The 15,780-nt window shown below is 43.7% G+C and overlaps 1 protein-coding gene across 1 annotated transcript in view; it reads left to right on the forward strand.

Annotated features, from left to right (window-relative positions):
• The first annotated feature begins 13,046 nt into the window (after positions 1 to 13,046).
• The window catches only part of dazl (deleted in azoospermia-like), a 74,374-nt gene continuing 71,640 nt past the window's right edge, over positions 13,047 to 15,780 (forward strand). The window contains exon 1 of the mRNA XM_052016576.1: positions 13,047 to 13,078. Coding sequence (XP_051872536.1) covers positions 13,067 to 13,078 — 12 coding nt within the window. The 5' untranslated portion in view covers positions 13,047 to 13,066. The remainder of the gene's footprint in view (positions 13,079 to 15,780) is intronic.

Genomic DNA, 15,780 nt, shown 5'->3' on the forward strand with positions numbered 1-15,780 from the left:
CACTTTGTTGTTGGGGATCAATGACAATCCCATCACACGGCACCTATTGGTTGAACTGATAGCTGCTGTTGAGTTTCAGACAGTGAACCCACAGAGATCTAGCTGCTTCTATATAGCCTCACTGTGATCATTCTGAAGGCCACCTCCATGATGCACAGGACCAGCTTTGAGCTGTTTTGGAACAGCCATATATCAGCGGGGAACAGCTTGATATCCTCCACGAGCAGAGAGATGGAACTCATGAGCAGGTTACTGTTCTTATTGAGCAGCAAGATGCCATTTGTAAACAGACTGCTGCTGACATGGACGAAACCCATGTTCAGCTCATGGTTCTCCAGGAGCAAAAAGATGCTGCAGATGAGCATTCTATGACACTTCATAAAAATGTGTGCATCACACCAGGTCAAGTCATCTTATGCCGCACTGTTAAAATTCCATGTATCTGTTCAGCCAGTGTAATGCCAATTGCAGATTCTAAACTTTACAAGCAAAGTAATCTCCCATTGGACTCAGGAAGGATTCAACGATCTCAGGCTCACTTTCCATGTTCATATCAGAACTGCTTGGTTCTGCTGTAGGTTATCCATCTGTGATATTAACTCTGTTTTAGTCCCTCATATTATATTTTCTTATGACATAGAATGAGGCCATTCAGCCCATCAAGTTTATGCTGCCACTCCCCAATCCATTTCCCCTACAACATATTTTCTCACAAACGCTTACTCTCCCCATTGATTCTCCAAGTTTCTTATGCTCTTGACCTGCATTCACAGGTTTTACATATTTGTTTTTTTCCCTTCTGTTTTCTCTCATTAACGTATCAATAGAACAGCTTCATCAACAGTGTTCCACAACAGCAACCCTGACCTCACCCTATCAGAGATATTCATTTTGTCCTAACCATTCCTCCCCCATCCTCCCTGCAGTTTGATATGAACTTGCTTTCTCATAGAATCAAACCGCATAGAAACAGATCATTCAGCCCAACTTGTCCATGATGACCAGTGGGCCCCCTTCCATATTAATCCTATCACTCAGCTCTTGGTCCATAGCCCTCTATGCTTATGCTATTCAAGTGTTCATCTAGAAACTTCTTAAATGCTGTCAGTGACCCAGCTCCAATCACTCCCTCAGGCCGTGCGCTCCAGGTACTTACCACTGTCTGGGTGAAGAAGATTCCCCTCATATCCCCCCTAAATCTCTTGCCCCTTACCGTGCCTCTGATTGGGGAAAATTTTCTGCAGTCTACCATATCTATACCCCCTCTTAATTATACATACCTCAATCATGTCTCCTCTGAACCTCCTCTGCTCCAGGGAGAGCAGACCTTGTTTCTCCCCATCTCTCCGCATCACTGAACTGCTCCATCCCAGGTAAATCCTGGTGAATCTCCTCTGCACCCTCTCCAGCACTCTCACATCCTTCCTATGTGTGGTGACCAGAACTGCATCTCCAGCTGAGGTCTAACCAAGGTTTTATAAAGTTGGAGCATAACTTCCCTACTTCTATATTTGTTGCCCTGACCAATGAAAGCCAGTATCTCGCATGCCTTCCTAACCAAATTATCTACCTTTGTTGCCACTTTCACGAATCTATGGACTTACACCCCAAGGTCCCTCTGTTCTTTAATTCTCCCTAACATTGATGGTGTATGTCCTAGCCCCTCATCAGTGTTCCCAAAATGTATCACCTTAAATGTTTCTGGATTAAACACCATCTGCCATTTTTCAGCCCATTTCACCAACACATCGATACCTCTCTGCAGCCTAAGACTACCTTCCACGGTATCAAACACTCTGCCAATTTTCGCGTCATCCGCAAACCTACTGATCTTTTCTCCCACATCCCCACCCAACTCACTCAAGCATATTACAAACAGCAACTGTTCCAGCACCATTCCTTGCGGGACAACACTAGTCTCAGGCATCCAATTGCAAAAGCAACTCCCTGTTTCCTATTGCCAAGCCAATTTTGGATCCAGTTTGCCAATTTGCTCTGGATCTCATGGGCCCTAATCTTTTGAACCAGCCTCCCATGTGGGAATTTGTCAAAGCCCTTACTGAAGTTCACATAAATCATATCTACTGCCCTGCCCTCATTGATACATGCTGTATCTCTTCAAAGAATTCAGTCAAATTGATCAGATAGGATCTGCCCTTGAAAAAGCCATGCTGACTATCTCTGATTCATCCCTGCCTTTCCAAGTGATCATTAATCCCCCTCAGAATATTTTCCAGTAACTTCCCTACCATTGATGTTATGCTCAGAGGTCTATAGTTACCAGGCTTTTTCCTGCTATCTTTCTTGAAAACGGGGACTATGTTTGCTGCCTTCCAGTCATCTGATACCACACGTGTTCAGCAAAGATTTGAAAATCTCAGCTAGAGCCCCAGCAATCTCTTCCTTTGCCTCCTTTAAGAGCCTGGGATAAATCAAGTTAACATGTTAGGTCACAGACCTTTCTCTCTTTCCCAGTTCTAATAAAGGGCCTATGACCTGACCTGAAATGTTAAGTCTGTTTCATTTTTCACAGATGCTGACTAACCTGATAAGTGCTTCCAGCATTTTCTGATTTTGTTTCAGAATTTCAATGTCTGCAGTTTTTTTGATCTTCTTGATTTTTGTTATTATGCGACGGAGAAAATTTCAGATGTGCTCCTGTAGATCATCCATGGAAGTGGTCAATTCTAGTTTTGCATGTTTAATGCTTGAAAAGGGGTGCTAATTGATCCAATTTCTAGTGTCATAGTTATATACAAGAAGTAAAAGACACGGCATTTCTGTAATCTTAGCTTGTCTCAAAACCAATTACTGTTTTTTTAAGTGCACTTGTTATTGTCCAGTAGGGCAGCATGACTATCAATCTTCACATAGCAAGTTCCAGAAAGTGCAATGAGATGAAAAACAAAACTGAAGATATATCTTATTAATATTGGTTGTGGGATAATTGTTAGCCAGGAAACAGGAAAAACTCAATCCATACTCTTCCAAAGAATAAGGCTAGATTTACGTGTTCAAGTCTCTTGAATTCACCAATACCTGATTCAGAGATGAGAGTCTAGCACTTATCTAAGGTTATCTATGTATTACGCAGTTTTTTTTGTAATCCCTGAGATAAGTCAGGTAATAAAATAGATTTTTGGATGTACTTATAACTGAAAGGAATTTTAGTTTCATACAATGGTGAGCTTTAATCACCTAAACCATCAAATTCTTTCCAATTAAATAATCACCAAGTTCAATCACTTACAGCATCTTTAGCATGACTGAATGCTGACTTATGTTCATACAAAACATAGTTCTATTGCACCTTAGTATAAACTTAGAACACTAAAGTATGGAATTGTACTTTGAAGGGTTGTCGCTGAAGTACACAGAATGTTGAAGGGCCTTTTCAGGGTAGATGCAGGAATGATGTTTCCTTGATTGGGGTAAATAGAACCAAAGGTTAGGGTCTCAAAATAAAGGATTGGTTATTCAGAACTAAGAAGAGAGAAATTTCTTCAACTAGGGGATAGTGAATCTTTGAAGTTCCGTACCCAAGAAGGGTGTGGAGACTCAGCAGCTGAACAAATTCAAGCCAGATTGTTAGATTTTTGGATGTGAAGAGAATCAAGGATATGGGGATAATAGTAAAGTGGTGCCGATACAAAAGATCATCCACAATCTTGTTGAATGGTGGAGCAGAAGTAAAGGAATGAAAGGCCAACTCCTGTTTCCATTTTTTATGTTCCAAAAGACAGTAGAATAAAATTGTAGCCTTAAAGGTTGAATCAGCATGGTCCTAGTCCATTACAAAAGAAAGAGTTGAACTCAGATTTTGAAAACTGGAATTCAGTTTTAGCTTACTACACTTTTAGAACATAACAGCAAAAAAAGTTCAGTGTAATAGTGTCAAAATTGCCGTCAGCCTTGTCTGCCTAAAGAAATGTAATGTATTAAAAGCAACAGCTTCTCTATCCACTTTTCTTGACATCATTCAATTAAATATTCAGAATATCAATCATTAACATTTGGATCAACCTTGAGTATGTTTTTTTTTTATTTTCAGAGTGATTATGACATATATGGAAATATTCTGCAGTCAAACTATTTAAAGAATCATAACATTTTAAAAGAACTTGGCTTTATACCAAATTAAAATTCTGTCACTCCAAATAAGCTTACAGTTCTCAGTCAGTGTTTGCCTTCACTGGATCCATCACTTAGTTTGTTCTGATTTTCACTTTTCACCTTTTATAATAGGATTTTCATTGGTATTAATTGAAAGCTCATGGACTCACACAACTACTTGGATTGTATTTCTTTTCACTCAACTTTCAGTGAACATTTCATTCCTTTTCTAACTTTACTCTGTTATACAGGATCTCATAGATTACTTTCCAGTGCCCTTAAAGGTCTTTAATCTATGATAAATTTCCCTTCAGCAGTAACGGAAAACAAATTAAACTGTAGATGCTGGAAACTGAAACAAAAGCAGAAATGTTGGAAGAACTCAGCCAGTAAAATGGATTCTGTAGAAAGAGAAATCAGTTATTGGTCAGTGATTGCTCCTCAGAACTGAAGTCCCCTACATTCGAGTTACAAGTTGTTATTGAATGCGCTTCCACTACAGTTTCAGGCAGGGCATTCCAGTTCATAATAATTTGCTAAGTAAAAATGTTCCTCATGTTGCCTCTAGTTCATTTAATTTAAATCTTGTCCTTTGTTATTGGCCTTCCAAGCCACTGGAAGCAATTACTTTTTATTTACTCTATCTAAAGACACCATATTTTTGAGCACTCATCAAATTGTCCCTAACCACCTTTGCCCGTAGGAGAATAATCCTAGCTTCTCTGGTCCATCAGCATAACTAAAAACTTTCATTTCTGATACTGGTCCAGAAGATCTCTTGGAGATCTAGTTAACATCTTGCCATCTTTTAACTGCAGTGGCCAAAATTAGTAAAAAAAAAATGCCAGCTGGATCCTAAATAATATTTTATAAAGATTTAGCATAAATTTTTTGGCTTGTTACTCTACTCCTCTTAAATCGAAGTAACCAGTAAGATTTTAAACAATCTTGACAAAATCCCCCACCCATCTGGTTCCACCCATCACCTATTAGACACTGTACCCGCACCCCACCTGCCATCCTTGTACAGCTATATACTGGCAATATTTCTTCCCTCTCAATCCTGATGCATGGTCTCGATTTAAAAAGTCGACTTATACATTTTGCCTCCACAGATGCTGCTTGATCCATTGAATTTTTTCAGCTTTCTGTTTTTGTGCAGTACTGCTCTATGTTTCCTAATTTAATGTCCACCTTCTTTAACCTCTTCACTTAATTTCTGAAAATTAATCCTGTGATACTTTGTCATATGCTCTTTAAATCTCATATACCCATTAACCACATTACTCTCATCCACAGCATCTAATACTACAACAAAGAATTTGTGTAAGTCAAAACCTGATAATCAACATCCCAGAGTTTTCAAGGAAGTTGCTTTAGAAATAATGGTTATCATCTTTTAAAGTTCAATAGATTCTGAAGTTGTTTCTATGGGTAGATGGCACAGTGACTAATTTGGTAGAACCATTGCCTCACAGCTCCAGCAACCCAGTTTCAAACCTAGCATCCAGTGCTGTCTGGTGGAGTTTGCATGTTCTCTCTGTGACCACATGGTTTTCCCCCAGGTGTTCCAATTTTTCCCCACATTCTTAAGGTGTGTAGCTTGGTAGGTTAATTAGCTATTGTAAATTGCCCCTACTATGTGAGTGAGTGGTAGAATTGGGGGGGAGTTGATGGAAATGTGGGGACAATAAAATAGGATCCTGTGCTTGACGGCCAGCACAGAATCAGTAAGTCGAAGGGTCTGTGTCCATACTGTATAGCTCAATGACATTCTATTAGTCAAAGGTGGCCCCATTATTTAAGAAAGGAGGGAGAGAGGAAAAGGGGAGTGACTTACCTTTGTACACAAAATGCTGGAATCTATGATGAGGAATATAATAACAGAACATCTTGAAATGAATAATAGGATTGAGCAGAATTGATGTGTATTTATGAAAATCATGTTTGATGGATCTGCTGGAGTTTTTTGACGACGTGTCTGTTAGGGGGACCTATGGGAGCCAGTGCTCTTGGATTTTCTGGATTTTCAGTAATGTCCCACACAGGAGATTGGTCAACAAGGTTAGAGCACATGGAATTGGGGGTGATATAATGATGCAGATTGAGGAATAGTTACCAGGCAGAAGGCAAAGAGTGGACTAAATGGATCTTGTCAGACTGGCAGGCTGTGATTAGTTGGATACAGCAGGGATCGGTGTTTGAGCCCCAGCTATTCACAATCTATAATCAATGTATAAGGTTAGACCAATTATCACTGAAATAAGGAGGAACCTCTTTACTCAGAGGGTGGTGAATATTTAGGATTCTCTATCTCAGAGGGCTGTGGAGGCTCAGTTCATTCAAATCAGAAACCAATAGATTTCTGGACATTAAAGGAATCAAGGAAAATGGGATAGTGCTGAATATGGCAATGAGAGATTAGCAATGATCTTGAATAACCAAGCAGGCTTGAAGGGCTGGATGGTTTGCTCCTATTTCTATTTTTTATGTTCATTTTCAGTTTACTATGAGTGGCATCCAGTCCACATCCTAAGTGGAGAAACTAAGTTCTGCAGATGCTGAAATTTAGATGAAAAACATGATGATGATGGAGGAACTCAGCAGGCCAGGCAGCATCCGTGGAGAAAAGCAGGTGGTCAACATTTCGGATCAGGACCCTTCTTCAGGACTGAAGATAGGAAAAGGGGAAGCCCAATATATAGGAGCCCATTTCTTCCCCCTGGACTCCCCCCGCTGGGCCTGTTACCTTCCCTGGACCTATTCATAGCCACCTGTCAGCACAACATCAGATGTCTTGACTTTTCTGTCCCCCTCACCTACTCCAACTCACCCCCTCTGAATGCTCTGCTCTCCACTCCCTCCGTGCTAACCCTGACATTGTCATCGAACCAGCCAACAAAGGTGGTGCCGTGGTATTCTGGCGTACTGACCTCTACCTTGCAGAGGCCAGACACCAACTCTCGGACACTTCCTCCTACCTACCCCAGAATCATGACCCCACCGAGGACCACCAGGACATTATCTCCCTCACCATCACTGACCTCATCACCTCAGGAGATCTCCCCCCCACAGCTACCAACATGATAGTCCTGCAACCTAGGACTGCCCATTTCTATCTTCTCCCCAAAATCCACAAGAAAGGCTGCCCCGGCAGACCTATTGTCTCCGCATGCTCTTGCCACATGGAGCTCGTATCCTCGTACCTGGACACTATGCTGTCCCCCCTGGTCCAATCCCTTCCCACCTACGTCCGTGACATATCGCACACTCTCCAACTCTTCCATAGCTTTAAGTTCTCTGGCATGCACAACCTCATCTTCACCATGGACATCCAGACCCTATATACCTCCATTCCCCATCATGACAACCTCACCACCCTCTGCTTCTTTCTTGACCAGAGACAGAACCAGTCCCCTTCCACTAACACTCTCCTCTGCCCGGCTGAACTTGTCCTCATCCTTAACAATTTCACTTTTGATTCCTCTCACTTTCTGCAGACCAAGGGTGTAGCTGTGGGCACTCACATGGGCCCCAGCCATGCCTGCCTCTTTGTTGGCTACGTTGAACAGTCTCTGTTCCAAGCCTACTCCAGCCTCATTCCTCAACTGTTTCTCTGCTATATCGACGACTGCATTGGTGCCACCTCTTGTAATTGTGCGGAACTCGACAGTTTCATTGCCTGCGTGGGTTTCCTCCGGGTGCTCTGGTTTCCTTCCACATTCCAAAGACGTACGGGTTAGGAAGTTGTGGGCATGCTATATTGGCGCCAGAAGCGCGGTGACACTTGTGGGCTGCCCTGAGAACACACTACGAAAAAAGATACTTTTCACTGTATTTCGATGTACATGTGACTAATAAAGATATCTTTATCTTAATTTTCACCCTACTCTCCAATTCACTTGGACTATCTCTGACACCTCTCTCTCCTCGATCTTTCCATCTCCATCTCAGGAGATTCCTTATCCACTGACATCTTCTACAAACACACTGATGCCCACAGCTACCTCAATTACAGCTCCTCCCACCCTGTCTCTTACAAGGATGCTATTCCTTTTCCTCAATTTCGCCACCTCTGCCGCATCTGCTCCCATGATGAGGCTTTCCACTCTAAGGCATCTGAGATGTCCAACTTCTTTTCTAACCGAGGCTTCCCCCGACTGTGGTCGAGAGAGCTTGCACCCATATCGCTGCCATTTCCCGCACCTCCGCTCTCATCCCCACCCCTCCCAGACCCAATGGGGATAGGATCCCCCTTGCCCTTACATTTCATCCCACCAGCCTATGTATCCAACACATCATTCTCTGCCACTTCCGCTATCTCCAATGGGACCCCACCACCAAGTATATCTTCCCCTCCCCACCCCTTTCTGCCTTTCGCAGGGACCGTTCTCTCTGTGACTCCCTAGTTTACTCCTCCACCCCCACCCATCCTGCTCCCACCCCGGGAACTTTCCACTGCCCCTGCCATAGGTGCAACACCTGTCTCTACACCACTTCCATCCAGGGACCCAAACAGTCCTTTCAGGTGAGACAGAGATTCACCTTCCTTAACATCATCTACTGCATTCGGTGCTCCAAGTGTGGTCTCCTCTACATTAGCAAGACCAAACGCAGACTAGGTGATCGTTTCACAGAACACCTGCACTCTGTCTGTTAACCACGATCTGCGTCTCCCCATTGCCAGTCACTTCAACTCCCCCTCCCACACTATCACTGATATGACAATCCTCGGCCTCCTCTAATGCCAGGAGAACTCCAAGCACAAACTGGAGGAACAACATCTCAATTTCCATCTTGGAACCTTGCAGCCTAATGGCATGAACATTAAATCCTCCCACTTTAGGTAACCACCACTCCCCCCCCCCCCCACCACCAATGCCTCTTCCCATTCCTAGCCTCTTTTTTTCCTAACTTTTTTTTCCTCTCTCTCCTTACCTTTGACCCATCCCTCGGTGGATCTGCTTTCCCCTCCTCCCCCGCACCTATCACTATCTCTTAGATGCATCTACCTATCACCACCTTGTGCCCACCCCACCTCCCCTCTTTTGTCCACCTACCACTGCTCTTCTTTTCCCTCCTGTATATTGGGCTTCCCCTTTTCCTATCTTCAGTCCCGAAGAAGGGTCCTGACCCGAAACGTTGACCGCCTGCTTTTCTCCATGGATGCTGCCTGGCCTGCTGAGCTCCTCCATCATCATTCTGCGTTCCACATTCTAAGTATATCATCTTGAAAGGCCTTTCATTTACCGTTCTACCTATCAATCCTTGGTTCCAATTTTTCTTTGGATCCTATGGTCCAGATCTTTTTTTTAATTCACTAATTAGTCCATATACAATTAAATAGTTTCACATTTCACTTCTGTCCTTTTCCATACTGAATCCAAACTTATTGGGGTGCAGCAGCTATTGCTTGCTGTGACACAGTTCCAACAACATGTGGTGTTTGCATGTTCTTCACATGGGCTTCTCCCAGGATGTTCCTTTTTCCTCCCTCATTCCTAAGGACAGGCTGGTTAGTAGGTTAAATAGTTACTGTAAATCATCTCTAGTATTGGTGGCTGGGAGGAGAATCAAGGTGTATTTAACGATAATGTGAGATCAGATTAGAACAATAAGTGGGCAGTTCAAGGCTAATGCTTGCCACTGGGATCCTTGTGCGGTCATGAAGGCAGTGCCCCGGAAGAAGAAATACATAGCCAGTGCATGTGTCTGGGAGGGTGCTCTATTTATAAGTAACTTTGTAGGGTCTGAAGTAGAAGGTCACCACCTGAGTATGACCACACACCAGTAACTGACTGCCTTCCTCAATTGGGAGACTCAGAGCTGCAGCAAAGATCCAGTATGTCCTCCATTCCCAGAAGAAATCAACCAGCTTCTTCTGGACCAGGGTGCCAAAATTAAGGGGCGAGACCAAAGTGACCAACCAGTGCACTTGGAAGTCACCAGTTGGCTTATAACCATGCTCGATCCCTATAGGAAAGAACTTGGAGCAGTCCTGTTTAATGTCCCAGCCAGGTGGCAACGTTTGCTTCCAGTTCCCACCAGTCCTTCAGCCAGGCTTCCTGGGCAAATCTCAGGTATACTCCCAAATAGAGGAGGTAAGTGAGATTTGAAACCCTCGTCCTCCAAGTGGAGGCACTGGAGTTGGGATGCCAGATGTCTATCAAGTAGAAGGAGTCAACCAGGTCCTCAACTTCTCCACCGACACTTGGCTGTGCTGGGACTGGAGTGATTCCTCTCCTCGAGGGTACAGTCGAAATCCCCCTGAGGATTACACACGTTGCTATCAATGGAGGTTGAGAGAGCGGGCACACTTCTTGAAAGAAGCACACTTGCATTGCAATAGGCTTGGGACTGTGCACATTCACAAACTGTAAAGGTACAGTGAGGTGCAACAAGTGGCCCTACACAAACTTCTTGGCCCCCAAGATCTCCAGCTGAAAAGTTGGGACTAACAAGATAGTTACCCACTGGAAATTGAACTGAGGTGACTCATATAGAACCCCACCCACCAGTCACTCCAGGAGCCAGGTGGCTGTGTCTCCTGGAGTGGTGTAGGTTTCCTGCAGAAAGCTCCTGCATGTTTCCCTTCCCTGAGGACCAAGACATTGTGAAATCTGTGAAAAGACCCACTACTGTTTTGACATTGAGGCCGGCTATGGTGATCTTCGTGCTAAGAATACTTTAAATGCTGTCACTGACACCCATGAGGAAGGAGTGGAGTTGCTCATCAGTCTCCTCTTCCTCAACAGTGCAATGAGGAATTCTGTGAATCTGTGCAGTTTGATTGTAGTTCTGCCTGTGCCCTTCCTCTTGTTTCAGGATGGCACATGCAGACCACATGAACAGTGCCAGTTGCAACCAACAGTCAATGGTCATCTGTTCTTTACTGCGGCAACTCTTGCTTTTCTCCAGGAAATCCCTATGTTCCTTGATGGGAATGAGTGGACACTCAGGAGGGGGCACTAGGGTGTCCACCTTGTCATTGGTGACGGACCCTAAGTCATCCCCAGTTGCCCACATTGTGTGTCTGTCCTCCTCTGGGCAGTTATCAGCCAGCACTCCCTTCATTATGATCCCACCCCCAGGATCAGTGGCGGAGGAAACCTCCCTTTTCTCCTTTTGCATGCAAATCTGGGTCCATTAGAGGCAGCAGGATAGGCTCTCTTCCTGGCCTCACATCAGCTGAAAAAATAGCCCCACTGGTCCTGGCCCCAGAAATCCAGCCAGAACCAGGTCTCCAGAAGGATGACCCTCCCACTGCCCACGTCCAGAATTTATGGTACCATTGGTTGTCTCTAGGCCAGGCAGCTCCTGTGCAGTATTCAGAAGGCCATGCACTTCTCCTCACCCTGACACAAGAGATTCTGCAGATGCTGGAATCTGGACCAATACACACACACACACACACACACACACACACACACAAAGTGCTGGAGGAACTCAGCAGGTCAGGCAGCATTTATGGAGGGAAATAAACAGTCGACGTTTGGGTCGAGACCCTTCATCTGAAACGTCGACTGTTTATTCTCCTCACCCTGGATGCCCGATCCGGCAGTGAAAGGGCACATGGCCCAGGGGGGCGAGGGAGTTCCCCCACATTCTTCAACCACAGGGGCGCCCTCATTCTGCTCCACAGTGTTTACCCTTTTCTGGTTGTTCAGAGTGCCACCCCCAACATCTGTGACCACAATGGCACCCAGGGTGGCAGAAGGCCGGGGACCCACTCCAGGAGCCCATTACCTGCCCCCTCCCCGGGTAGGTGGCCCTTGCGCTCCATGACTCCGCCACCTCAGAGTCAGGGCACCTCCTCCGCCACCCCATCTTCCCGGCCGGCTCTCTCCGCCGCCCCTTTGTGACCCAGAGACTGGAGATCAGCTCACGGCTATCGTAACGAATGAAAACAAACCTCTCGACAGCACCATCACTGCATCACTTTCTACACCTCGACCAAAAGAAAATCGCTCCCCACCCCCGCTACTTAAGCGAAAAAAAAATCCCTTTCCGTTAAGTACTGGCAGAAAATTGAGCCAACGGGCGCTAACACCTTCAACATCAGCCCAAACCTTCCCATCAATGATCAGGCTTGTCACAGGGTCACAAGTCAGCCCACCCCATCTTACAAATTTCTGGTTAAGGTATCAAAACCGTATTCTTCCCTTTCAGTGAGCAACGCACTTTGAGAGGAAATTAAATACATACAACACGGCGAGGATTTAGAGCAGCGTCCAAGGTGCGAATTGCCAAAGCTGGTCGATGTTTAAATCCCCAGTGGATATCGTCAGAAATTCTTCACCCAAACTGTCCAATTACTGAGATAAATATATTAAAAAAAACACGTTGGGAAACATGAGTGGAACTTTTGAAATTAGACTAATTTGATAGGTAGCTCCCAGAGACAACACCATCATAGTTCAATGTAATTCTACATTTTAATTGCAGGGCGGTGCAGTTATATTTGGCGACGGGGAAGTGATCATGAAATTTAACCATAACTTGGGGTCAACCACTGCTGCCACCACTCTTGCCCACTCTCCATTTTTGAACCGTGGGCGTTAAACGGTTCTTCATGATTCAATATGGCGGCAACAGGCGGCGCGCGGAATCCGCTCCCCGTCGGTTAAAGCGAGGGGCCCGAGGCTCTACCACTGCGCGCCTCCATGGGATCCAGCGAAAGCACACACACAGCTACACAGACAACTTTGTTTGGATATTATGGTGGATGAGATTTCAACATAATTATTGTTTGATTTTAGCATTGTGATCATTTACCAAAAAATGAATGAACGTTTATTGTATTCGGATGATTTAGTCAATAACCCTGGATTCCCCCCTGCTTCTTGAAATGGCCACTGTTGGTTGGAGCTGGGTATAAATAGTGGGCGCGGCAGTGGTGAGGTGTGCTGTCTTCTGCTCGGTGGGCGCGGAGAGGGAGTTGAAAGTGAGCAACATGGCCGAAATGGTAAAAGCACCAAGAAGGCAAAAACAAGACTCGCGATTACTATCTGTATTCTGGCTTTAAGGGGGTGATTTCAATTACTTTTCGACGACGTAACTTAGGGACTTGCACCACGTGCTGTGTGGCTTAAAGGAATGTGTGTCTTTCGATGCTTCCAGCACTCCCACGTTTAAGTCAAGAAGCGACCAAAATTTTGTTGATTTTTGCGCTTTAAGACTTTTGTAGTTGCTTTTTAATTCGTAAAGTTTTGAAACGTTATATGCTAGTTGCCTTTTGAACGAAGATAATTCATCTAATCATCAAATAAGTTTCTAGCCATTTTCAAGAATCCACCAATACCTTAAAAAATGGTTAATGGCGGTCAGGGAGGAGGGGTGGGATGAAGCAGTAATGGGAGGTGATCTGAAGGCTTTATTTCACTATTCACATTTCAAGTGAACTTTTAGCAAAAGGTTATTTGTTCTATCTCTGTTCATCTGCCATGAACATCCCTTCATTATTTCACTTTGGTGTAAATTGTACCCAGTCCTGAAAGCTAATAAACCCCAGGACTCGATGACCTGCATCCCAAGGATTTGAAAGAGGTGACTGTATAGATGGTGGATGTGCCGCTTACTATCTTCATCATCATTCTATTGCTCCACTTTGTTATGACTGAAGGGAGAGCATCTGGCTACTTGGCTTGACATCAATATTAAGGAAAATGCACGATGCTGGAATATATAACTGATGAAATGATAACAGGGCATTTGCAAAATAGTAATTGAATTGGGTAGGGTTAATATGCATTTATGGAAGGGAAATTTTGTTTGACAATTTTTGAGGATTTAAAAGCAGAATAGAAGAAGGGGAAGTAGTGAATATGGTGTTTTTGAACTTTCACAAGAACTTCAGTATGGTGTTTATTGGAGTTTGCCATATAAAAGTGGTGTGGTTGAGGGCTGGTTAATGGACAGAAAAGGAACTTCTCAAATTGAAAGTGACCCATTTACTCTGTCACTTTCAATTTGAGAAGTTGCGAATAGTTGGGCACTGCAGTTTGAAATCTATTTAATGCTGTTTTCAATCTATAGCAATGATTTGCTAGGCAGTACATGCATATTCTGTTTTGCTAATGGAAGTGGCTTGTGAAGAGGATATGGGGAGGCTTCAAGGGGCTGTAGATAACTGAATGGGTGAGGAAATGGCAGATCGAATATAGAGAAAAATGAGTCTTCACTCTGATAGTGTACTTTATTTTTTCTATCAGTTTTCAATAATGAGATGTTGATAGGTGTTGGTGTTCAGAGGGACCTGGTGCTCTTGCACAAGAATTGCTTAAAAGTCAATGTGCAGGTACAATGCAAAATTAGGAAGGCAAATGTTATGCTGGCCTTTACATCTGTATTCATATTGTTTTGTAATAGAGGTTGTGGTGAGACCATACCTGAGAGATCATGTGCAGATCTGGTCTCCCTATCCAAGGAAGAATTTACTTGTGACACAGATTGCAACACTGGTTCGCCAGATTGGTTCCTGGGATATATGGTGGGCAGGATGTTGGTGGAGTAACTGTCCTGTGAGGAGCTAAGCAAGCTGTTGCTATGTTACCTAGAATTTTGAAGAATGAGATTTCTCCAAAATAAAATTCTTAGGAGCTTGACAGGGTAGATGCAGGGACGGTATCCCCTGGCTCTGATATCTAGGATTGGGGTCACGTTCCCAAAATAATGGTTTGGCCATTCGGGTCTGAAATCAGAAGAAATTATTTACTTCCAAGGATTCATTACCATCTGGGTATCTACCCAAGGGCTCTGAAGTTGTATGCTTAAGTTGAGTTGATAGATTTTTGGATGTTAAAGGAATCAAAAGATATGGGGTTGTAGCAGAAAAAGTGCTGAGATAGTTTTGATGGTGATTGTGCATCATTGTATGTGGCATATTTAGGATGTGTTAAGTTGCAAATCCAAAGTAGAATATAATTGAATATTAGCAATAGTGAGGAGCTAACAGAAGAAGGTTCAAAAGGGCAGAGTTAATTGGTAAATTTAGAGGAGCTTCACAAGAGTTGTCAATATAGGGGTAGGGGTGAGGGTGGGATGTCTGAGAACCAATCTTCCAAAGGTTAGCTTTATAAAAGGAAAATCCTGAAGCCCATTGGGTCTTGTTTTAAATGTCAAGTCAAGAAACTTTAGGTACGTTTGGAGAAACCTATTGTTCAGGAAGGATAGGGGAGGGAATGGGATAGAAGAGTGGTGGTTTGAAATGGCAGCAAATTAATTTGTTGGAGGTAATGTTAAGGGTCAGTTGATTGAAGAGGAAGAATCCAAGGATGAATTTTTGAGCACACTGAGGGGAAGTGTGAAATCATTCCTAGAGATCCTGGAATTGTATAATGCATGGTGGTAATTTGCTCTATCCTACCTGCTTTGGGGGGTTCTTGAAAGGCCTCTTTAGTTAGGAAATCTCGTCACTCCTGTTCTGCAAATTTTCACATTCAGTTATGATAAATGTAGCCTACTATGCTTTGTATGTTTAACCTTTTCTATTCACTCTTGTGCCTTTGTCAAATACCTTGAATCTGTCACCTCTGATTACTGAATTTAATAGTGGAAAGTTTCTGCCCTGTATTCATTAATTTTGTGCACCACCCTAAATTTCCACATTACTTCTTGCTCTAGGAAGTTGAATAGTAACAGCTTCTCCAGTCATTTTGGATAAATGAA

Source organism: Pristis pectinata, chromosome 5 (genome assembly GCF_009764475.1).
Source record: "Pristis pectinata isolate sPriPec2 chromosome 5, sPriPec2.1.pri, whole genome shotgun sequence".
NCBI lineage: Eukaryota > Metazoa > Chordata > Chondrichthyes > Rhinopristiformes > Pristidae > Pristis > Pristis pectinata.